The sequence below is a fragment of the Vanessa tameamea genome, chromosome Z (genome assembly GCF_037043105.1).
Source record: "Vanessa tameamea isolate UH-Manoa-2023 chromosome Z, ilVanTame1 primary haplotype, whole genome shotgun sequence".
NCBI lineage: Eukaryota > Metazoa > Arthropoda > Insecta > Lepidoptera > Nymphalidae > Vanessa > Vanessa tameamea.
In genome coordinates this window covers 5,942,695-5,969,306 of record NC_087341.1, presented here as the reverse complement: position 1 = coordinate 5,969,306, position 26,612 = coordinate 5,942,695, and the positions used below count along the sequence as shown (strand labels likewise).

General features: G+C 30.8%; 1 protein-coding gene across 5 annotated transcripts in view; it reads left to right on the top strand.

Annotated features, from left to right (window-relative positions):
- The first annotated feature begins 8,615 nt into the window (after positions 1–8,615).
- Nwk (nervous wreck) overlaps positions 8,616–26,612 on the top strand; it is a 30,851-nt gene continuing 12,854 nt past the window's right edge. The window contains exons 1-5 of one of the 5 annotated variants that reach the window (XM_026633970.2): positions 11,347–11,586; positions 12,258–12,417; positions 19,213–19,356; positions 23,577–23,662; positions 25,058–25,202. In XM_026633970.2, the coding sequence (XP_026489755.1) occupies positions 11,582–11,586; positions 12,258–12,417; positions 19,213–19,356; positions 23,577–23,662; positions 25,058–25,202 (540 nt within the window). In that variant the 5' untranslated portion in view covers positions 11,347–11,581. Of the gene's footprint in view, positions 8,697–11,346; positions 11,587–12,211; positions 12,418–19,212; positions 19,357–23,576; positions 23,663–25,057; positions 25,203–26,612 lie in introns of those variants that run through there. The other 4 variants (XM_026633977.2, XM_026633985.2, XM_064220357.1 and 1 more) reach the window with 4 other exon arrangements.

The window sequence follows — 26,612 nt, the reverse complement described above, 5'->3', positions numbered from 1 at the left end:
ATATTTCTTACCACACCATTTCATTAATACAAGTTTAAGACTATTCAATGAAATCATGATTTTAGCGATTTATTCATTTTGAAATGGCGTGACAGAGAAATAAGTCTTATGAATTATGTTTTTTTAAATTTCTGTTTGTATATCTTTAATGTACTGTAATTATTTATAATATTAATTAATTTGGAAATGTAGAAACTGTATATTGGACTGATTGGCATGTCGATTTCATAAAGCGATATTTTCTACATCTGTTATGTGCAATATTTGGCAATACTCATCGGGATAGTCAAGGTTGATTGAAGGCCTAGATGGGGGTGTGTTAGTTTTAAGTGCATGTTCGTTAATCATAAATTATGTCGTAAAAATTATTTTATATTGTAAATATTCGGTTCTAAGGCGCTATGACGGCGACTTTGCCTCCTTAAAATGACATCTTAAACCGAACATATTGAAAAGCTGAAAACATGATATGTATTATGTACTCCTTAATTATTATATACTCCGTAAAATTAATGTATGTCTGTCGATACGTATCATCTCAATGTCGTGTATTTATAGTCATGCATTCAGCCTTTCAACTTGGGTTTGAGAAATTGCTAATGCTTTATCTCAATTTGGATCTACGCGATGGCAATGCTTTTGTCCCCAGTCAGTTTGATACTCGTCCGAGACATGTTGATATATAACAACGAAACCATAGCGTCGATCCACGTCGATGATATTTTATACGGACTACAACAAATGATATTGCGAAACATCTCGCGGGCTGGACAAACGTTCTGACGTTCATCCGTTGGAGATATTCAAATATGTCTGTGTCTAGCTTTAACAAAACATTCTTCAGTCTTGTGATCTTACCTTATTATATACATTAAAACTTTAAATTTTTCCTAAAACAACGAATGAGGAAGGATATCGTTTGTCCTTTCATTTCCTCCATACATATTAAAATGAACTTCGATTATTATTACGGTGAGCAAGTAATAAATAAACTATTATTGTTTAATTCGTGCATTTATTATTTTAAGATGTATTTCCAAAATAATTTATATAATAAGAGAATTATTAATTTTAGTAAAAAAAAAATATAATTATAAAACGTTATGGCTTAGGATAATTGTGAGAAGTGAGATGAGGTGTTGCTTACTAATATAATTTAGATCAACTCAAGAATTCATACAAACAAACATTAAAAGCTTTAAACAGTGTCATATCTCCAATCGTGAACGTCAGAATATTCGTCCTGGCCCAGTATATGTTTAATAGTATTGCTGATAAGAATTAATAGAGTTATTAAGAACGGTAAACACATCAAATGTGTCCTAATTGAGAATGGTAATCTAGTGTAACTTTGTCAATGTTTAATGCGCTCAGGTCGCTTGTTACGGACAAACTTTATTATGCAACAATGACATACCGAATGATTATGAATTGTACAAAGCAAATAATACGATTGCTACATTATATGTGTGTCAAACGTAGTTCGAACCTGAGTTTTCTCACAGATACAAGGCGACACATTACGACGTTACGCCAATTGATGGGCACACGCCCTTTATGTATTATAATAATTCGATGTGAATGTTAAATGTTGCCATATGTAATCCGGATACAATTGTAGCTTAGTAATTACAATTGTATATTTTTGCTTCTTATCACTATCAAATAGTAGGATGTTTATTTAATTGGTGGATCCATTAGATGTTTTCCATTGAATGTAATTAATGTATAAATGTGAGGCGACGTTAATATTCATTAAGAGTTAAACTCTGAAATATAAAATAAAAAAAAAAAAAACATTTTATTCGTAGTAATTTAATGGCAGCCAGTAATCTAGATTCAATCGCGAACTTGACTTTAACGTTGAATGCAATAATAACTATCTTTAAATTTTTTCTCGGATAAAGGTTGTGTTGTTTAATTATGTTAGTTACGAACGGTTTACGCTTTCTGTGTACGCTTATTCAAAATTAATAAATCATCTTTTAAAACTTTGGCGGTCATGCTTATTCCAATTACGACAGTAACTCACTGTGATCACGTTTGAACACAAAAACATGAACATGTCTTCTATAATCAAATAAAAATTACATTTTTTTCTGTTAAAATATATACTTCATTTCATGGCTGCATTTTAAAATCATGTTAAGCTGTTCAGTTTACAGACTCTGAGCAGACTTCATTTGTAAATATAATAGGTGTATGCATATTCTATATTTAATCATAACATTTAAAATATCAAGTAAATTTAATAATAATTGACACATTTAATAATCGTTCTTAGTATTACACACGTACGTTCATCGTTTTCTAGCCGTAAAATAGTGTTTCGGTATCATAATTGCATTGTTTATTGTTAAATGAATGTCAATAAACCCCAGATTAGAGCTTAATCGTGACGTAGTCGTTTTTGAATCTTTTTAAAACCAAAATTATATAATATCAATAACAATTAGTAATTAAGTGTGTAACCCACAAGGTAAATAATACTTCAATTAGATGTACTCCTCTGAACTGATAAGGTAATAATATTACTTTTCAGGAATGACATATGTATGTAAATAAATAGTCGTAGAATATTCGTCACATCTTCTTAATAATATAGGTTTGCTCAGAATCTTTTTACGACTAAATTTATTTAATTGATTGTAAATTCATAAAAAAATAATTTTGTATAATTTACGAATTATTAAATCTATTTCGGAGTTTTCGATTGAAATTTATATTTAAGTCATTGATTGCATATTAAATATGATACATGGGATCTCTGTATCACAATTAAAGTAGTGAAATATTTAAAATATGTTTTTATTCAAAACTAAACCATATAGATATTGAGTCAAAAATAATTTGCTATGAAAACAAAACTAAGAGAAATCGTTATTTCGTAAATCTCTCGTTACATATGTTCTTTGCACACATTAAAACTACAATTTCATTTGGTGTCGAAAAGAAATAATGTCTGCTATTCTATACCTAATTACTCTTAAATTCAATTTTGCATTAAAATTCGGTTATTCGTAGTAGCCGACGAGTGAGAACGCCTTTCAAACCGTTAATTATAAAGCGAAAAACGTAATTTAGAGTGAATTTGTGTAAATTACCAATATGTTTCCACTTCTTTAAATTGTTTCAGTCCATTCATCCATTCATATCATAATTATAAACTAAGATATAATTTGCAAAGAACATAGCGATACCTAATCGGCAAACTTACGGTACATAATCTTTTTCAGTTTTACATATTATCTAAACTTATGATGTCACGCGAACATATTTTTTTTAATGCTTAGAAGAATTTCGGTTTTGAACATTTGAAGAAAAAATGCTTGGCTTGTAACGAATATTTGTCCAAAATATTTTGTTTTTTTTTTAAATATCATCGCTTACATTAAGAAGTTATAACACACAAAAACCATTTTTTTAAAAGTCAAATTTACTTGTCATAAATTGTGATAAGTATATATATAATAATTTATCAGTATAATACTTTCTCTTGGGTCGAATATTTGTTACGAGCCTAATTGTTGAAATTTCTCCTAATTTAATGTGATTTGATAAGAAAGCAACAAAATCACACTTAGCGCGTCTTCCGATTTGCGTGTTGTCATGCGAGTATTAAAATTTGCTTGTCTAAGCTTTATTTAACTTCGAAACTGCAATGCTTGATACGTTTATATGTTGGCGTGTTTCAAATCTCCGTTTTACGCACAAACAGCACTCATGAGCTAAATATCATCACATTTTAATATTTGTCGTCGATCATTACCTTGTTACTGTGATTTGTTTTATCTTATATTATATTATTAAATTTAGGGACAATGTAGAAAGATTTTGTAATCGAGATTCCAATTACTGGAAATAAAAAGTAATCTTTATTATTTTATTGCAAATAACTTTTTAATATTAAACTTTACGATTAATAAAATATTTTTAATAATATTGATGTATGTAATTATTGATATTTCGATATGAGTGTATTGATTTTTGGTACTATATTATAGTCGTGTTATTTAGATTTCGTGCTTTGAGCGCATGATTTTATATTGAGTATTTTAATTTACTGAGTGTTGATTATTATAAGTGTTGTACGGAATTGTAATTATTTTTTTTATTTAAGCGATGTTTATAAGTATGTGTGTCGTTGGTATGTTTATGTGTTAAATTTACGTAAACAAAAATTGTGCACATTATTTTAGAGTCAGTCACTAGATGTGACCTTGATCTCTTATGTTTCGAACTGCCCTTGAGCTAACTTATCGATTTAACACGAAATTTTTTTCTTTTTTACTGTGGTAAATGTAGTGATAATAATTTTTCAGATTGCTCTCAGTGTCTGTTTACATTAAAAATATTGTGAATTAGAGTACATCTTTAAAATACGCTCTATATGGTAATTTAGATATAACTTTATGTGCCACAGCCGCAAAAGTTATCCATGTTAGTTTTAAAAGTATGGCTGAGGACTTTTACCAGTCATTATTATAAGAAAAATAAAATACATATATGATTATTTATGTCTTAGAAGATAAGTATTAATTTTAAGTGATTAACATCTTATACCACTATGCGTTTAAGTATTATGATCAACAATATTTCCAATGTTTTAAAAGTTAGTGCATTAGAAATTACTTTTAATCATAAGTTGTACAAACTACTTATGTACAGAGTGTAATGTTAAACGAATGATGCTAATGTGGCGGACGAGTGGACGAGTGGCGGACGAGTGCCGAAGAGGAAAGCAATGTAACGCGGGTGTTGTAAATAGTGTATAAGTGGTCTTGTAAAATAACAAGTGTTTTCAATGTGCACATAGTCGCCTCATTCATTAAATAAATTTTTTAGATCAATTTCTCTTTACTTTTATTTTAAGTTCTAATATCCTAATTGCGTGAGCAACGCAATCGTGATTTCATAATGGTGGCACAATTGCGTCACAGGAATGTAGGACCCTTATGGTCTAGGTGCGGTTTAAGAGATAGTACTGCGCATGTGCCACTTTATTGGAAAGTGTTACGATGCCTTCAGAGTTGCCACATATGTAAAATATAATTAGTACCGATTTATCAAGCGCCCATATTAAGTGATATCTTGTCTTATCATTCCTAGTTCCTACTTCCTGCCCTTCCATTTATTAAAGTAAAAGTACTTTATGGGCGATAAAAGTATGATTTCGTAATCGGAAGTGCATCGTTTCAGCATACCTAACTTTTGAATGAAATGTTTCCGATGTATAAAGGGCCTACTTCTGTAATAAAGCTTTAGTGTGAGTACTAAATTGTGTTTGCAAATATTAATAAACTAGTTACCTGTCTCGACTTCATAGATGTAAAATAACGGTTTTATAGATTGCATTTTTTAAGCAATGATATATTTAACGAGTCGCTCATCGATCTGTTCGATCGCTAATAATAATAATCTAACAAAATGCGTAAACTGTATGCGTCACATGAAACGGGAACTGGGGAAGCCTTTGGTCGATCTGCAAAACATAAACAAAACTAAAATGAAAGTTTCATATTAATAGAATTAGTATTTTTTTCGTATGCTCTGTATTCTGTATACTGAATAAATAAACAAAATAAACTAACTTCTAATTCACTATCATATTAATATGATTGTAACGATGATATAGTGAGATAAGCCATAAAAGAGTTGATGATTGTCAAAATACATATTATTCATTATTTTGATTTTAATTTCAACTAAAAATTGCCTTCTAAATAATATTGTAATTAATAATTTTATAATAACAATTGTAAGTTTGATTACTTAAAAAGTAAAAGTAATGTTCAGGGGATATTAACAGTACACAAGTAAATGATTTATAAAATATACACATGCACTTTTATATTCCCACTCTAGATACACACAAGTAATCTAACGAAATCAGGCAACGGCTTTATACCGTCTGCCCGAGGCACGGAACACTGACATCACCTTAACCTCGTGCTGCTACTTTATATATATATTGTACACAACCACTAATGTGAACTTTCATATAACAGTGAATTGTTCAAACGTGCAAGAATAGCTGATAACGTATATCGAAAAATGTTCGTTGAAATGCTCTCGGAAAACTAATGAAAGTTCAGAGAGTTCTACGTTTTTGAGTTTTTGAGTTATAGCGCTTCATATTTGTAAGAGTAAGATACAAAATTATTTGTCTGCCTCTGAAGCTGATGGTCAATATCATCCCAGAAATTAAAAAAAAACCACGAGGCAGATATATTATATGGCTCTATATTATTGTAGGACATAGTTTTGAAATCGAAAAAAATAAATTAATCATGGTTCTAGTAGCGACCATGTTATGCGTAATAACTAAAGGAAAACGAAAAAACATGGCAGATATTTTGGTTTGATCTTGAACTGTACAGATTAATAAAAATAACTAGGAAAACAACTATTTGAAATCTGTTTTTAAATTTGCTTCTAAATTCAATATTGCCTTGGTAATTTTCAGATGTAGATTTTTTTACTTAATACTTTGCTAGAGTCGAATATTCCATAAAAAAACCATATGGTATGCCTCATAGATTTCTTTCATATTTTTAAAAACAACCCTCCAAGAGGCAGACTGCAGCAAATTATTTAGCTGTGTTTTTAAGATAAGACTGTATATCTTGGAATTAGCTCACTATCTGATTCTTGTTATTTAACCATACTAATTCTATAATGCTGGAGTTTCTATGATTTTCTTTCGCCGGTTCTTCACAGACTAGGGTATTTTGTTTTTCGAACTGATAGTGTTTAATTTGACAAACAATACGTGATTGTAATGCTTCTTTATTGAATAAATAATTTGAAAATGGAAAAAAAGACTTTGGTAGTCCGTTTCTTGAGTTATGTTCAAGATTATATAATTTGCTAAATGTACAACATTATTAACCATCAACTCCACCAAATCCAACAAAAAAAAAAAATAAGTTGCAATTGACACCGCAGGACACAGTTAGGACACATTTGATACGAAAATGTTGTGTTCATTTCTTAGATTCAATATATCGTGATGAAAAGTGCTAAAAATCGGATTTTTTGTGGATAGAGACTAGAGACAACTTATGTGTTAACCGGTGAAACCTGGTTCCACAGAGTCATTGTTCGAGGCAGAAAATGACTCGATAATGGTGCGGATGAAACTTCAAATTCTTACGCGATGTCCGAATATGATATTCAGCAGCCGGAATTATATATATTGAAGTCGACAATGAGAGTGCTTCGAACAAGGTAAATTTCGACATTAAGTCTAGTGATTACTCAGACATCTTTAAGTATATGTATGTCTTTTATTCGCAATGATAAAGTCTATCTCGTTCCTCACCTTCTCCTTTCACCTCCACTGGAGTTTCTTTTGAAAGAACAAATTCATCAAATACCTGCCTAAGATGTAGGGCATAACATTCAGCTTGCTTGAAAACGGCGAAATGAAAATTTGTCAACTGAAGCACCCCGTGGCAGCACTGTAATTACATCAATGCTGTTCCAAGGCGCCGGCGCTGAAAACACTCTGTCTTAACCGACAATGAGCAAACGATTCATGTAAAATGTTGACTGTCTTAAAGAATATATATTTCCTAGTTCTTGTATAGGAAAAATGTTTTAAATCCCACCGCTTATAGGTACTCTTGAGATGTCTTTTGTGATATATAATTATTGCATTTTTCTTAAATAAAATAATTTCAACCACCAAGTACAAACAATCCCTTAAAGATAAAAGTTAGGTATTGTAAGCTGGCATGTTGTTCATATCATAAACCACAAGGATATTGCTGAATTTTGTACATACGTAGGTACACTTGAATGAGTACGTGGCTGATATTTTGAATGTATGTATCTAATACCTTATACTATAAGTATAAATGTCTTAATAATTAGTTCACTGCTATTATATATGTACAAGGATTCCGAATACTCGAATGCATCTTCTTTAGATGAAAATATTTTGTAGCAGATTAAACACAATTTTTAAATAATTAGCTTGTCAAACAAAGAGATGAGAGAGATACCCCAAACAACATGTAAAAACAATTCTTCATAGCTAAATGTTTTCTCTATAAAAATACATCAGGTATTTATTTTTTAAAAGATGCACAAAGCATACGACTTCGGAACTAAAGTAAATCTCATAAGAATATGTCAACCATTCAAGTCAAAATATATTCATAATCTTTATCCAATATAGAAGGGTTACACTTTCGTATTGATTTTTAAAAAGTCTAACATCAGTTTGGAAAAAAATACTTCGGTCTTGTGAAGAACCGGAAATGTTTACATTTTTTGTCATCGATAATGCGGTTTATAATAAAATAGCTACTACCTAAATATATGATACTTAAATAAGTTTGTGACAACAAATACATTTTATTATAAATTCTCAATATCTAATACAAATAATCTTAACCCACTCTAGCCTTATCAATAAAATATCTATTGTGTTGATTACAAATTATCATTGTAAAAATTGTAATGGCGACTGGTGTTGTTTATCTTGTTAGGTTAGTTTTTATAAATGACATCGTGTAGTTATTATATGAAATGTATTCATTTGTTTTAATTTTGTTCAAGGAGTTTTTGATGTTTGTTTATGTTTTAAAATATATACGAGTATACATTAAAGTAAATTAAATATGGATTCAAAACGGTCAAGTTATTATGAAAAATATGGAACGAAAAAGAAGAAAAAGTTGGTGTTGGTGAGTTAATACATTTTAAGCTTTTATTATTTTAACTGATCATTTAAAAAACTTTCGTAATAAAACTTGTTCAAGATGTCGTAAATAGAATCAACAACAGAACAAGCTATCCGATCTTACTGCACGTCTGCAGTATATATTTTTGTTAAGAATATCCTGAAACATCCTATAATATATCTGGAAATACTAATTCAAATTGAAAAGTGTATTTTCTATGAGCAGAAACCGTTTAAATGTATTATACTAAAGAGAATATACTATTAATTATAATAAAGAGAAGAACTTGAGGGAGTGAGCTGATTGTGAGTGTGAGTGTAAAAAATTGAGAAAAGCTTTTATAATTTCATCTCATTTTCTGAAATACGGTACGTCAAAGAAAAATATATCGGGCCTCCGGAGGACCTACGTCTATAGAATAAAGTTTAAATCATAATATTTAATCGAGCCGTATATACATTCATAATAAAACAAACACATTAATCAAAAACCCGCTCCTTTTTGAATTTTTAGATATAAGGAGAAAATCTATAAGAGTTGGGTACATATATTTCTAATAATATTTAGCAAATATTCAATTAAAAAACCATTGTCTATGGGCAGTTGTGACCACTAACAAGTTGGTCGATTTGCTCGTCCGCATTCCTATACCACAAAAAAATACTAAAAAGGTGTGGCATTCTTCCTGACTGTATTGGCCGTCTTCGCGTTTGGAATCTACTGCCACGTATCATCAGTAGAGAGGAGATATATAATAGATAAAAATAATATGGACAAACTAAGTCTATAGGTCCAATAGCAACGCGTCGGTAGGAACTGTAGTCATTTTACACATAATAACTAAAAGCCACTCGTTAAAAATTGGAAGCAGTTTGAAGACGACGGGTTGTATGGAACTTATTCCTTTCAATTTCATTTCGCTCTTCACGTTGTTCTGGACTCTACTCCAATTAGATTGAAAAAGTGCTTGGTTTTTAGAATTTAAGTTCTTCGACCCAAATTACTGCGCCCACATCTAGGCGGCATGCGTGTAAATGAGACACCGAACGGAAGAAAAGTGAAAATAAATAAAACAAACAAGAAAATGCCACGGACCGAGGAATATTAGTTATTAATTAATTGTGAATGACTTAACACGTACAATAATATTATTTACAATAAACCAAACGCGCCTTGGTATAGGTTGACGATGATTGATAATTGGTTTGTATGGGAATAGATAAATGTTTTTTTTTTATAATTTTCCACACAATTTTATGTTTTTCCTCTCCATTAAAATATTCCATCCACCTTAAGGAACTTATGAAAAAAAATAGCCGAATTCGTTCAACCGTTTATAGTTGGCAATTTTTATTAATATATACATACAGATAGATATAGATTAAATCTTTTATTACTGGTTATTTATTTCAAATAACCAAAATTATTATATATATATAAAACATGCGCCGAGGACCCAATTAGTCGCGCTTGTTATAATGACAAGATATGACAGACAGATATCCTGATGGAGTGAGGCGTCTCATCGCCTCACCGCGTCTTGGTGGCCATCTTTGACGAAATTACTAAGTGCTATGCTCGAAGGGCAGGTGGACTGTGATGGTCTCCTTATGCGAGTCAATCAGAACAGACGCTACGTATATTTCTGTTGCCGTTCTATCATTGAAAACTCGTCTCACTATGATAGAAAAGGTACCTACCGCTAGATTTTAATGGGTAGTCTGGACCTTGGCCAAATGCTATTGGAGAATTTACTATATTTTATTATATTATTTTTCTATTAAAGATACTTTTCAAGAAAAATATATATACATTTCCATCAATACTCATTTAAGGCGACGAAGGATTCGTTATTTGACATGAATAAAATTTGTGGCTAAATTTTAATTCCACTTGAACTTTAGATTTCGACAACTTTTAAACACTATATGCTGTTTTAGTATGATGAGGGAATTATAGAATAAATAAACATACATTTTAACGCGAAACGACTGCTCTATGGGGTATTTCATAATATAAAGAAACGAATTCCGAAATTAGATTAAAATCAACAGAAACGATTCTCTTTAAAAGAAAGAAAACGGCATATAAAGTGCCCTATTTTAGTATAAAATGTATGATACCTTCAAGCAGAGCTAAAGAAAATAATAATAAAATAAAATAAATAAATAATATTCATTTTATTTTTGCAAGAAAATAAAATTTACCCTTTTTTATAGATAGCGGAGAGCGCTCATAGGATATGTATGATTCTTAATTATTTAAAGATCAGCATGTTTATATGATTTTTTTCCGTTATGGATATTTTATCAATTTTTCCCGATATGGATACTAATTTATAACTACAAAATATTATATAATAAATGTATAATACAGATATAGTAATATTTCGCGCTTATCATCCTCAGAAAAGTTATAATGGTAGCATGAATGAACTAAATCGTTTTTTAGTTCATTCTTCACTGCATCCCTGATGTACACAATAGCACACATCCCTTAAAAAATGTTTCGTAGTATTTCATTGTTTATGACGTCATTATACTTATAATTGATACACACAACATACACTTTATAACTTGGTTAATAGTTGACAAGTAGTAACTCATCAATATAATCCAAACATGTCGCATTGCTTATATACTAAGCGATTGCCATATGACTTCAGAAACCCTTTAACTGCCAAACCAATAATACATTGGATGCGAATAATCTCTTAACATGGATATGATCGTTTTCATCAGTTTTTTTTTGTTAATAATAAAAGGCAGTCGCCTGTAACTATCGAGTAGGTAATATATAAAAACGGTTAAGTGCAATTATATGGTCCTAGTACGTGATGATTCTCTGATACTGATTGTGAAAAAAGGTTCGCTGAATTTGAGGCCAGAATGATGTAAGTACTTCATAGTAATTTTCGTAGAAGTGTATTTCATTTCGTTATAACTAAAAGTATTAAATATGTATAAACACTAAAGTTTTGTTCTTAATATAATATTCTCAAACGTTGATAAAGGTATCTGAAAATACTTTTACAAATACCTATTGAGCTGTGTAACATCGTTTGTGTAAATAATATAGTAATTGTCTCAGACAACGAAAACAGGTCCGACACCCAGTGTGTTAGATATTTGCCAAGTGTCAAACATATACATAAAAATTGAAACAAATTGAGTAATACGTCATGCATATAGGAATCCTTTTTTCAAAACTGACGACTGCAGTGGCTTTCTGTAAGAACTCACATCATCACAGTAATGAAATGTTGAAAACCAATTTACGTTATAACTATTATTGTTAATACATATCCCAATTTATCACGTTTTGAAATTTTAAGATCTGGTTTTACTGCGGATTTTACCTTGTTTTTACAGAAATGCTCTAATGAGCCTTACTGATGAGCACGAGTCATGTTACTATTTATATAAAGTAGTTTGTCATGAAATATACTTCAAGATTTACTAAATTCCAGTTGGTTTTACTTAACAAAGTTGCCTATTAATATCTGGAGACGTATTTAGTCTGTGGAGGAACCAGTCTATGGTTTAATGGGGCAAATGTTTGAAGACGCATGCGCGAAGTCCGCTTCGGGCGTGCAACGAGCGAACGCGGCAGAACACGGTCACGCTTGCGTGTGTCGCCATCGATCCACGTTACGCGCTCCGGAACCTCGTCGGCCGCCGTCGTTGCGGCGAACCGCCTCACCATGCAACCACCGCCGAGGAAGGTGAGTATGAAGACAACTATCATGACAGGCCAATAATAATGAAGAAGGACTATGTCGCATTACAGCGCTCTACACTTCATTGAGCCGCGATACCTGTATCTCACAGTGCTACCGCGGTATCGCATTGTCAGTGATTTTTCTTAAATGCTCTTTTGTTTTAGGCTGTAATTTGAGGCATACCACTATTACTGCCCTACTTAGTATCATACAAGAGTATTTCTAGAATACGCTATCATAGTGTACTGGGTAGTGGTCAATGCTCTTAGATTAAGTAATTGGTCCATTGCTCAGTATAAATGATGTCGTTCGTCGCAGTGTTAAGGGCAAAAATTTTACGAATCGAATCAGTATCGAAAGATGTACACTTAAATTGGATAATCTTTCGAAGCTTACAAGAAACATACAATTTAGTTATGGCAGGAACTGCGTTATTCGTTTTAATATTAATACATGTGATATCGATATGATGACAATTCAATTGTTTTAATAATTTTCAAAATTAAATCCTTATTATTTTACCATTTTGTTTATATTTTAGCCTTTACACAAATAAATTGACAAAATTCAAGTATAAGAATGGAAAAATTGTATTTTTAAGGTTTAATTTTCACGGAATTTTAATGACATCTACTACTAATATTTGTATTAAATTTTCACTTACACACCAAAGATCTTGGATACCGATTTCAGTTACAAATTAGACGTTATATTTATATCAGCAGTTGAGGACGGAGAATTTCCTTACTAAACTGCTAAACTAAGCAAACTAGTATTCGAAATATTTGTTTGTTTATTTGATATTCCGATAACATCAATATTTATAACATAATAGCATACAAATATCGGAGTGTTACGGCTGAAGCTTTCGTATCGAACAATGTCATATTAATGACGTACAGATATGTAGTTTTTAATAAATTAAAAATAAATTTTCATAGTCCACCAATTTGTCGTATAATATTATTATTTCGCAGTAACTTTAACATTTAATAAGTCGTTTGTCTTTCAAACTTTAATAATTAGATAGATGTTCAATTACAGGACTTCCCATCAAAGCGGGTGGTTATTGAGTTGTTATATTTTAAAGATGATGTCAGTTTGAACATTAAACTTTTTTGTTTACTAAACATTTCAAACTTAATATATTTTCTTGACTATGGAATATATTTTCAAAGAAAGCTTAATTGAATTAGCCGTAACTTGTACAAGTTCTTTCGAATTAAAGCACTTATTAGGATATATTAAAAAAATTAGCATAAAATTATTTTAAGTTAAATTTAAGACACGTAATAAAGCGTCGGCGCGCATGTAGGTGTATTTATGTGGTCATTACAGATAATATTCAAATATTTTCCACTCGAATATTAAAAAAAATGAAGTGTGAATGCATTACTTTTAAACCCTTTAACTAAAACAGAATTAGCTTTAGCGCAAAGACCAGTGCTATACAGGCAAATTTTATGTTCAATCTTTAGTTTGTGTACTACTGTTAGTTTTACATACTGCACGTGGAAAGAATTAGTTTCTCGCGATAATATTTAATGCAGCTTTCAAAACATAAGCTCTAATCGATATGACTAGATATATAGATAGTAACACCCAAGATATTAAACAAAAAGCAGATGGAGCGCACGAAACAATATAATGAAGCAACAAAAGCGAATATAAATCACAAGCGTTTATAAATTCCCGGTAATGCAAAACAAGACGTATTTTTGTTAATAGATCAAAACTGCTGTCACTTTTATAATTAACAATTATGAATTATTTAACAAATCGTTACTACACACGCTACCGGAAATTTGTATTCGCTTGTGATTTTATATTCAATTTTCTTGCGTCGTCGGTTGATGTTCCGTGCGCTCCAACTGACTGGAGTTTTTTTATAATCTCAGAGTAAGTAACACACATGTGCTTGGGTTGCAGTTTTAAATATAATGTACACACAATTATAATTTTCCACAATAATAGTTAGTGTGTAACTTCTAAATAGCAATTCAACATTAAAAGAAAGTATTCCTCAAAACTCATAAAAATATCGATCGTCAATGCCAAAATTAAAAAATAACAGTGCCAAAAAACCTATATACCATATTTTGTATTGTATTTATATATTATAATTCAAAATATTTATAACCAATATTTTGTATTGTATTTCGTTACAAAACAACAGCGCAATTGAAAAGTTCATGCAAAAACATTCAATACTATTTTTTTGTAATGAAAGGTTAAGAGAGTCTTTCTTTATATGTATTTTCTTTATATATTTCATGAACTTCTCTTTTTATAGAGTAATGACTACACAGCTTACTTTTCCTCGTATAATTTTTTAGCTTAATTAATACTTTTATTAGATTACTTTTCTTCAGTAATACTATGTTTGTGTTATACAGACAATAAAATTTATGAAAAGTATTTATAATAGACTGGATAGCTTCTTTGTTTATTGCTGATAAAATTCACTATAAATATTAAATTCACTCAATTTTTTAAAGTCGGTTTTCATTTTGCTTAGATAATATTAAATAAGTGTTAAAGTTTTTTGATTAAGTAATGCGCCATCGTATTAAAACGAAAGCCTTGTCAAAATTATCCAATGATATACGACAAAACTAAAACTGGGTCGACATAAAATACATTTTGGAATACAATTTCGAAAATCCCATAAATACCGTTTTTTTTTCCATAATAGTCATTAATGCGATAGATTACAGAAAACTGTCATATAATCTAATTGACTAACCACATAGCCTTATCTACCCATAAATATTTTGTCTAGCTATGAACTTGAAAATGAAATATGCAGGTATTTTGCCCATCATATTAATTAGCAGCGCATCAATGCATAATATATAATTATATAGGTATATCAACATTCAGATCAACCGGAGCCCAGAGGTATGGGATTTTCAGAAGTACACCCAGATTTAACGTTGAGAAGAAAGAGGATATTCCTTCTCATTATTGTCAATAAATATACTGTCTTCATAAAAATATTGTCTGCTGTCTTCATATTCTCAAAAAAGTAATAGCTTGAATCGGGTATTCTTGTAGTAAAGTTTTTAGGAAAATGTTTTGTACATTTACTGTCACACACATCACACATTTATGTGTCATTGTATGTTGTTTTTGTGACATTACCCTGCGACTAATTTATGTATTTAAAATGTATATATTCCCCTTCGGCCCTTTGTAAAATAAATTAATCAAACAAGAATAAACTGAACTTCGTTTATTATTAATAATGCATCGACTGAGGGTACAGTTCAACTTTATATTGTACGACTCGCTATAGTAGATTAGAAGTAATTTCCACTTACGTTTATATTTTCAAACTGTGGCCTTATTACAAAGAATTATACTATCAATTTCCTGAATTCAATTATACATGATACTACTATTATCCTATTGCGTAATATTAAATTTAAATTCACATTTAAATTCGTGAAGGTTAATTATTATTTTCACCTGTATTATTTCAATAATGTCGCAAAAATTTGACTTAAGTTAGTTTTCATTATTTTATTCCAAAATATGTTGATTATTATTTAAGCAGACAGTTGAACCGTAAAAGTAAAATCCATGCAAATTCCTATTTACAAATGCTGGTGCGGAACTGTACAAACTGTGCAACGCCTGCCCGCAATAGCGAAAAAAAGACTGAATAGGATGATTTTGAAACGCAAAATTTTTTAAAAGAAAATCTAAAAGCAAGTTTCGAATAGGTATGAAAGAAATATTCGTGTGTTTAAATGACGGCGGATCCGAATCCTCAGGTTTCTTTTAGACGGTACTTTTTTAGAGTTCACTGAGTGAATATTGGTTTTGTACAATTTGAAGAGTATTATATATCCGAAAGTTAGTTAAAACAAACCGGAATATAAAATAATTTTCTCTATTAGGGTTACAAGGCATATTATTAATTTAAAGTTTTAATGTATTAAATTAGAGAAATATGATTTCCATATAAAAACCCATTTTTATAAAGTACAAAAATTTTGCTGTTCCTTACTTTAAATCTAAAATTTTGGAACTCTGGAAAAAGCTGGAAGTACCTACTTACCAAGGCTTGCGAAATAAACTTACATTTTCACACCCTTCTGATATAATTGAACGTCAATCTAGATCATGTCATCGCCAAACGCCAAACATGGCAAATAACAGTTTAAATATTGTTTAAAATTTTCAACTTACAAAAAGTACTAATAACTTTGTTAATTTTACCACACCTACTAAATTAAACAGAGATTTTTTTCCCCTACATATAAAATATATCACTATTACAAGGGGTTGGCAACAATTAGCAAGTCACATGCTCGGACTATCTAGAAGACATACTAAACAAACAATATAGTATAAAGTAGGTATTGATTACATTTAATATATATATTACCTTTTTGGCAAATGTAAAGGCACGATGTTATTGGTTTTATTCAATATAAACTTTGAATAGCATAATTTGATAGAAAACAAATATAAATAAACTTATTTGAAAAAAAGCAAAGCCTGTTTTTTCAATTACTCTAAAAGTTCCAATATTTTTGGATATATTGTTGCAAATTTGCGTGTGTATTTTTATTGAGTTCATATTAAAAACGAAGGATTTACTTTGGTAATGTAGTATCAACAGAGTGCCAACTCTAGTATCTGCAGAAATGTAAACATAATGCCCTTTACTGTACATAATATTATTTGTTATTATTAATGGCGTTCCAGAGTACCCATGTAGAAGACTCATGAAATGCGATTTACTAATTTATGCATAAATTTTATACATTCTGCATTTATAATATTATTTGCATCTTATATAAAACGTTATTGATTAACGGGCAACGTTTTCTACACATGCTTGACACCTTATTCCACTAAGGAAATGGAGTATAGGGAAACCCACATCTTCCCGCTTCCCGGTACTTGTTCAACTTCGATTTCCTTTACTTGAGTGTTATTTCATCAAAGGCCGTTATTTTATATATAATCTATGTTTATATTTTAAACTTATGCAGTTTGTATGTTTGAACGTGCTTATATATATCAATCTAGGATTGTGACTCCACGGTATACTTCGAAGCGTGTAATCATGAACCGTAAATTTGTACGGTAAAATTATTTAATAAATTTTATTATTTATATAGGCATTCGTATATAACACAAAATATGCTATGTGAAGAACAGCTAGGGATGTATAGTGTTCATAGTAATATAATAATCTTAACTTATTTATATAGTGTTGGAAGGAATAGAACTTTAAGCAGATCACAAAGACAATTTCTTAACTTTTAATTCGATTGCTGCTTTTAGAAATATTCAATATTAAGCCTTATATGCTATAATTCATAATATTATTTTGATCGATTACAGTTTAATTAATTATTGCACGGATTAAGATTTATCTAGCAACCTGGGTATGAATGTAAGAAATGATTTAATTCCCTTCAGTCATCTCTAAGAGGATTAGTTTCAGATTCAAGAATACGATTTAAAGGCATTTAAGCCTTTAGTGGGAAGATCTTATTAATGTCTATAATTTGAAAGTACGCCAGAAGGCTGTATACGAGTCTCCCAATGTCGAATGCCCATAAAGTATTCGTTTATAAGAGTATTATGAGACAGGACTATGCAGACGTTGTGTAATAATAATATATCACACATAAAATTGTTTTTTCTTTATCATTTATACCAAATACTTCATAGTCCAGTCATTACATCGGAACAAGTGGGTGAGAAATGCAAATGAAACGAGAAAGACCAATTTTGCATATTGTGCGTGTTGTGCTAGAAAAGCTTAACTACAAATTTTCGACCAAAAAAACCCATATGCATTTTGAAAAAAGGGTTAAATTCCGATTTTTCATAATAACTCCGTTCTTCGTTGAGATACGTAAATTTTTGTGGAATAATTTTTTGTTGCTTTTTTTACGATCTACAATTATGGTTCTTTGCATTTTCCACGTATCGTTCACCGTTATTAAGATATCGACGGAAAAAGGGGAGTGAAACCTCGTGACAGACTTAGCCGCTCGAACGGTGGTATTCACACGACACAAAGGATGGAAGGGTGTGGGGAATTTTTGCAGTACAAAATTAATTATTAAGCCAGCCAAATTATGAATAAAATACATAATATTTATTGAAATAATAATTAAAGGCGGCCATGTTTTTCAAATATTTTTCGTCGTTTTAATGGTCCTGGCTAGAGAAGTTCCTCTTCTCTCTCTCTTCGAGTCGTGAAGGCCCTTGAAACGCAGAAAATGATGCTGTGACGGTCGAAATATCCTCATCATCGTTCTACTCCGTCCAAAATTTGGCTTTCTCGGTTGATTTGCATTTCCAAATGTGTGTATGACTGGACTGTCAAAAATACGTCAAATTATTATCGATACACATAGAATCGTACTTTATCGTCTGTTATTAAGTATGTTTTTTTTTTTATCTCAAATGGTATACATAATTATTTCTTGTAACTGACATTCTATTGAATACAATAATATCCCTTACTTTGTCGTCAATTGAATTTATGTAACTGTTTCTCTTTGTTTGCGAGTTCACAATGAACTTTAAATAAAAACCTTTTCAAGTTTCAATAGCTAGTTTTGTATTAACATTTATTAGACTTCCTTCAGAAACACTTTAAAGTGAAATTAAATTCTCGTTTGTTATGAATTGCTGTACCTGCATTTATAAGAATAGAGAAAGTCTGTTTGGAATACCTATTTTATATAGCGTCACTAGTTGACTTCATCTCCACTATCATCTCGTTTTGAATATATACTTTAATACGTATTTCTTTTACAGAGTAACTACACGAAATTTCTGAAGAATCTCCATACTGAGCAAATTGCGAAACTTCACGCAAAGAATCAACATGAATGTGATTTGCTAGAAGATCTCCGCACTTACACCATCAAACGTTCGGCCATTGAGAAATCATATTCCGAGGTAAGAAATTTTATCTTAACATGTATGTTTTAGATGGAAACTATCGAGGTTATACTGTGGAAAATAGGACTTCGTTGAAAATAGTTGTTATTTCTATAATTCGTCGAACAAAACTGAGAAGCATTGTCTTATTACTAAGAAGAGAACCGGAACAGGAAGTATATCTTCCTTAAGCTTATTTTTATTATGTATTAAATACTACCTATTACAATTATATTTAATTGCAGCTATAGTTAACTATCTTATAAACTACATACAATGAAAATCCAAAACTAAATTATAAATAATAATAAGTCGTAATATATATATATTTTGTATAATTGCGTTTAAAAACCGATAACGTCTATTAAGTATTATGTCTTATTTCTTGTTTTTATAGAGAAAAACCAAAATAAAAGTAAAACTTTACTATAGAAACTTAAAAGGATTTCTATGACCTGGAATATTTTACAGTATGTCTTTAATTTATTCAAGTACGACTCGATGTAGGGATCTACGTTGGTAATAATAATATGTGTAATAAAGGCTGTCCCTAAAATGACCAAAGATTTTTTTTTTGAATTTCGATATGCATACGCTCTATTTTTGTTATAAATGCTAAAACATAATCAAATATCAAATTTCATCTTTTTAACATGATCGCAACCCGTGCCGACCAAGCTACAAAGTTAATTAAAAGTCATTGATTTACCTGATAGTTTTGTTTGCTATAAAACTAACATATATATATATATAACAAACTATATATAAATACAACAAATGAAGTGGATAAGATGTGAAATAAAATAAGACAAACATTATCATTGAGTTAAAAACATAAAATACTAATAATAATCAGCCAGGGATAACTGATCTTTAGTGTAGTTTTTTCCAATCTGAATACAAACTTTTATGTTCCTGGACACAGATAAGAAGAATTGTTTGTACTCTTTTTCAACTGTAATAATTCCGTTAAAATCTTGCATTAATTTGACCGCCCTTTCAGCAGTGTCATTTACAACGATCAAACGACTTCTTCTCCTTTTAGTTTCCAAAAAGTAGCATTATCATTCCAAGAAGAAAACTGTCGTCGATCTGTAGTCGTGAAAGAAATTGTTTGCTCACATACAATATCATCGAGTGTTTTAAAGAAAAAAACAATTTAAATAACAAAAATAAATACATCAAGTAATGTAAAAAAACGCACAAAAAATTATCGCTTAAAGCTTATCGTAAATTATAAAAAATTAAAGCGTATCGAAGAATTTTTAGGTCAGTTTTTCCTTGTATGAAATTTAGCGTTTGCCAAAATCTGAGTTTTTAACAGTATCTAAAACGGGATATTTACCATGTTTTTTATTTTTATTTGGTGGAGCTCGATATTTCGACATTATCTACGAATGTCTTGTTCACGAGACAAGTTCTCGTGAACAAGACATTCGTAGAGATTATTATCTTCATCCTTAAAAAGTGATACAATGACTGTCTTTTCACATAAATACCGTGAGTGGTGGCTAAATTTGCTTATAGAAACTTTAGAATTTTTTACATCAATTTTCATGCTCTTTTAGCGCATTTAAGTAGCACACTTTTTGGATAGGACCTTTAGTCGCCTTAGTGCATTCGAGCCAAGGTTTAACAAAACAAATCAAAATGATTCTTCTATTTTATTCTTTATTCAAGTAGGCTCATAATAGCACTTTTCAATCGTCGTGCTGCCACTGGTTCGGAAAGTAGAGTTTACCAAGAAGAACCGATAAGAAACTGAATAGTTAGTCTTTTCCACCATTTAAATTGTAGATTTTTTTGTCAATAAAGTACAATTAAATTAATGCGAATTCCTGTGAATCAACAAATACTAAGTCACCACTTCTTTATCATTAATATCTTGTAGGGAGTGTGTTTTTTTTAACGTTTAATTTAAATTACTATTAATAAAATTAATTATTAATCGTCCAAATTCATAATAACTATGTAATATTATTATAGAAACGACTACATCCATCTCCAAGAAGGATGTATTCACTTTGCGAATTCGGAAACTCGGTGCTAGAAGTTTACCTTTCCTCCTCGTCCATACAATGATGGTCCGGTCACTGATTTTTTCGAAAGGATGTATAATATTGTAAATATATGTAATATTGTTGTAAAGATATTGTGTCGCAGCTTTCAAGATTCAAAATCATCCTCAAGAAGATGCAGGATTGCGTTTAACCACTAAAGGGTCATTATTTCTCATATCTCCTCATTTTGAGAACACTCCCAGCAGTGCGATTCTGTATGACTTCATTTGCGAAATGTTGATAACCGATGACGGTGATGCGTTATTTTTTTTTGTGGTATTGGTTGGCGGACGAGCATATAGGCCACCTGATGGTAAGTGGTCACCACCGCCCATAGACAAAGGCGCTGTAAGAAATACAACAATATAAAGTACTGTTATTTGGCGGTAGAATATCTGATGAAAGGGTGGTACCTACCCAGACGTGCTTGCATAAAGCCCTACCACCAAGTAGATGATGTGTATTATATATATTTTACAATTATTATAGTCAATGTCGTATATCACGTTCTGCCATTTTGTGCACGTGTTCTACGATGAGTTTCGAGCTTCTTCATTCAGAAAACCTCAGAGAGTATCGGAGGACTTTGCATTGATGTTTCGAGCGTCCTTCAGTATAAGACAACAACTTTTAGAAACAAAATAGACAAATAAAATATTAATTTATATATTTGTTGTTTCACTTTCACATCACTAATAACATAAGGCAGGAACACGAAGAAGTAACGAAAGTGTGTGGTGGAAAGATATTTTGACGCTGCGGTTTATTTAAAGATGATGCTTTTGTTTTTTCACGACATAAGCCACTCAACACATACATACTTTCTAGAGAGGTTTTTTTCGTTTCGTTAAAAAGCATAGTAATTTTCATTATTTTTAAAATATTTAAAAACACGAAGAGGTTATTAATCTCAGTCTCAATCAGGCGCGAAAGCAAATATTGAACTCGGTGAAATACTACTATATTTCTGATAATATCGGCAGGCTGTTGGTGTTAGTCGTTTTCTCAACATAAAATGAATATCACTCGGTTTTATCAATCTTTACATCAAATGTCAGTAAATTGTTAAAGTTGCAAACGACGAGAATATAAAATTAGCAAATGCTTCAACTATCTTGTAGAATGGCATCCGGTTCCATTCTCCTCGAACAGTCTAACTGATTCTTGGTTACAGTGCAGCAAATGCGGATGTTTAATCATGACTAGGTGGCATTTTAACTTTAACTGAACAGTTCAAAGCGTTATCAACTCGATACTTGCATAAAGGTCATGATTTAAAATAATACCAGGCAGTTTGCAGTTAAAATTATTATGTTTCTTAATTTAAATCGTTACGCCTATATAACACCAGAAGTTTTTCCAAGAGAACCTTTGAGTCATGAACCTCAGGGATTTTGAAATGACATAGGTATTTTATCAAATTAATTTGAATTTGACATTCTAAGCAGATTTAAAATAGGAAATTTAAGAATTTAAGGTTGATAACATACGCACAATTTCAACGCTACTTCATCGAGTCGACGCTGGACGGTACCTGAAATATTGGATATAAGGCCTAAGATAAAAATAATAATTTAATTAACCAGCGACTTTCATAGAGAGATAGCTACTGCACTCCTCTAGTGATTTCGAGATTTAAGGAGTGTGGCAGCCACCTGCAGCAAGCACTCATACCGCTAGAGGATATGAGTTGGGTAACTGCTCGCTCGCTAAAAAAACTAAATTACATTTTTAAGTGTTTTTTATTAAAAAATAATTATTTTAATGTTGATGGGTGTACCGTTTCTGAGTGAATATATCTATTGTATCTTGATACTTGTAAAAGTGTGTTTTGCATGGAAGTCTCTGCAAGCTAATTAAGGCCGTTTTAATCATATTTATTTATGTCAATGGGCTACTTCATGATAAGTTGTCACCACCGACTATGGACGTTGTCACTGTGAGAAATATTAACGACACCTTACATCGTCAATGCGCCACTACATAGAAACTCAGATGTCCCTCGTGCCTGTACTTACATTATCGGAACATAACAATACTAAATACTACAGAATAATATAGGATGAGTGTGTAGCACCTACCCAGACGGGCTTGCGCACAGCCCTACCACCAAGACTGGATGTTTCACGTTTTCAGGGTTTATCTACTAATTTAACTAAACGAAATTGTTTGTTTTAGGCTTTGTTGAAAATATCATCGGCTTATCTAAACAAGAAAATACCAAACATTCCCGATCTAAAGGTCGATGGTGCCGAAGAGAAATGGTTAGTATTATAATAATTATATTTCGTATTGCTATTCCGGTGCTGCGTATGTACTTTTATAACTATAAATATATGACAGGGCGATCTCTCTTCATATAATACGGACTCTTGTTTTGATTATATTAACACAAGGTATTGTCAACATTATTATTTCATACCTATGATGTTAATACGAAAAATCACAATGTTTCAATCAATATTTGGTTTTAAATAAGTTTCGATCTATAATAGGTTTTAATCAAGTAATTTATTACTTTTGTATTTCACTTTAATGTCGTGGAATTTAAATTCTGAATAAAGTTTTTTAGTGTCATTATTATGCCGGTACAATACGGTTCGGTAATTAAATCCATCTCTTGACGCATGACGTTTAAACAAACCAAAAAATATTACGTCAAGATAGAGAGCAAGTTACTTTTATATATAAAAATCTTGTTCGTAAATAATTGTCTATTTTTTGTACAAGTAAATAAAGCATGAAACAATAAAACCAACATTTTCTTGAGTGTTCTGATAAATTTCTTAAGTCGTTATTGTGCCACCCTCGCCTTAGGGTTATGCATAATGTAATATGTGTTTATACGTCATTTATTAACACCCACATACCCTCGCGGTAATTGAAGTTGACGCTTCAGTACAAGGATATTATTTTTAATCGAATAGGTAGAACATGGCGTGATGTCGCCCATGGCGACGTTTTGGTATATGATCTTAGAGTATGTTTCAAAAGGCAGCTTTGTTTTCTTATCATCCCTTGTAAAGCCATTGGTTATTGAAATAATTAAAAGAAAAGTATTTTTGGTGAGTGAAAATAATCTTTCCATAACTTTATAGTTGATACAATTTATAATAAATAAAGTATATTTAAAAAACGTTTGTCATTAATTTTAGTTATGATGCTAATTAATATCAGGATTAGGGTTCAGAACCACATACAAATCGAACCGCGAACGAGCACGCACGAAGCCGTGGACCAGAACTGTGCACCAGCGAATCTTCTCAATCCAATCAAAATATGTTAAATTAAAAATATTTTTGAAACCAAATTTTCATTGAACAATTTTACTTTAGTACGAATAGCTTTGACTGTCAATGCGAAAATAAAGTGTAAAAATAAAATGCACCAACGCCACGTGACTTTGCGAATCATATTTGAATTTTAGTTTAAAATTGTGTTACGTTACATAGAAACTTTTCATTTTTAGTAATACTACTCTCTGCTGCTTTGCTGCTGCATACTGCTTTTACATTATTAAATTAGCTTTTTAATATGTACATATACTTTTACATTATATGATATAGCGACTTGCGAATTTTAATATTTAATATTCAGAAGGTATTTAGGTAACAATTTTATTATTGTAGTATTATTTATTACGTAAATGTTATAACCAGGAACATGTGGAATGTTTGGCGTACCGTGCTGGAGGAAAATGAAAAGCTGGCTCGGGCGAGGTTGGCTGCTGTCGAGGTTTTTCAACAGCAGATTGCTGATGAGGCCAAGGGTCTTCGACAACATAAGCTTAACGTCGCAAAAAAGGTAAATTTGCAATATAATCCTTACTTAAACTTTAGATGCCTAACTTTAAAAAATAATCCTAAGGTGTTCTGTGTTTTTGTGTTTATCCACTGTGCATTCGAAAACCATTCGCGAGTGATTATGGTGCAAAAAACAATATTTTTTCTTAGTATGTTTGTCTTTCAATACATTTCTTTTAACCGATTTGCAGTCCTTTTTTCTACCCGTGCAAAGCCGAGTCGACAGCTAGTATTGTATAAAATAGATGGGTACGTAATTGTGAATGTTGTATTATTATTATTTAATGTTTCTTTTGTTATTGGATCAAATATTTGTCCTTCGAACGATATGGTCTGCCATTTTCATTTTAGGCCGCTAATTACAGAATAAGATTAGGTTTACAGAAATCATGTAATTTAGTCTGCGTTGCTAAGAATTCGCTCAATTAGCAAAATACCGAATATTAATATTTCCGGAGCATTCACAGCGACTTTTGGCTTTGATTGAACAAATTATGACGACAGTAAAGTAAAACTGAAGGATAGGAAGGATAGGCATGTTAGAAATGGTTAATATTTCTTACAGTGCCAATGTCTGTGGGCGGTGATGATCATTTACCATCAGGTGGTCCAATTGCTTGTCCGCCTACCAAAATCGTAAAATAAAACACATTTCAGCTTAACCGTTCCATAAACCACTGGTAACAAATATTGCTTGATGTCTTTCGAGTAAATATTGAGATCATATGCATGTTAATATAAATTACTAGCATAATAAATATATATTTATTAATAGAAAGATGTCCTGTAAAATCAGTTGCTGTACGGCTAGTTCGTGATGTCATCAATTATGTAAGGAAATATTTAAAAAAAAGATTTAAGTACATAATATGCAATATATTAAACCATCTTTTATAGCATTTATGTAAACGACGATTTTTCTTTTATAATAATTAATACGTCATTAGGAAAGTAGCAACGTAAATAAATTACTTATTAACATCGATATCAAAGTGGAAATTAAACTCATTACTTGGATATTGTAACAACAGGGGAACAAACGTTTATGGTATGTTCTATAATACCATTGATCATAACATAAAGTTGAATTGAATCAAATAATTTTATATATTCTGAGGATTAATTTATTCTGAAGTTAAGATGCTACGGTAAAAACCCCAGTACATCGTTCACTTATTGAAAATTGACATTATTAATATTTGAAACCCTGAATTATTTTTTTTCATAATAATTATTTCTTTTCATTGCCAGATTCAAATTATGCATGAACTGAATGCCCTTAAGAGAATCCACAAAAAACATAAAACAAATATAATTAATATTTATCTAGGTGATCGTACTCGTCCATTTGGATTATGATTTTACCATACTATACAGTGCCATAGGTTTCATACGATAGGTGTAATTTGAG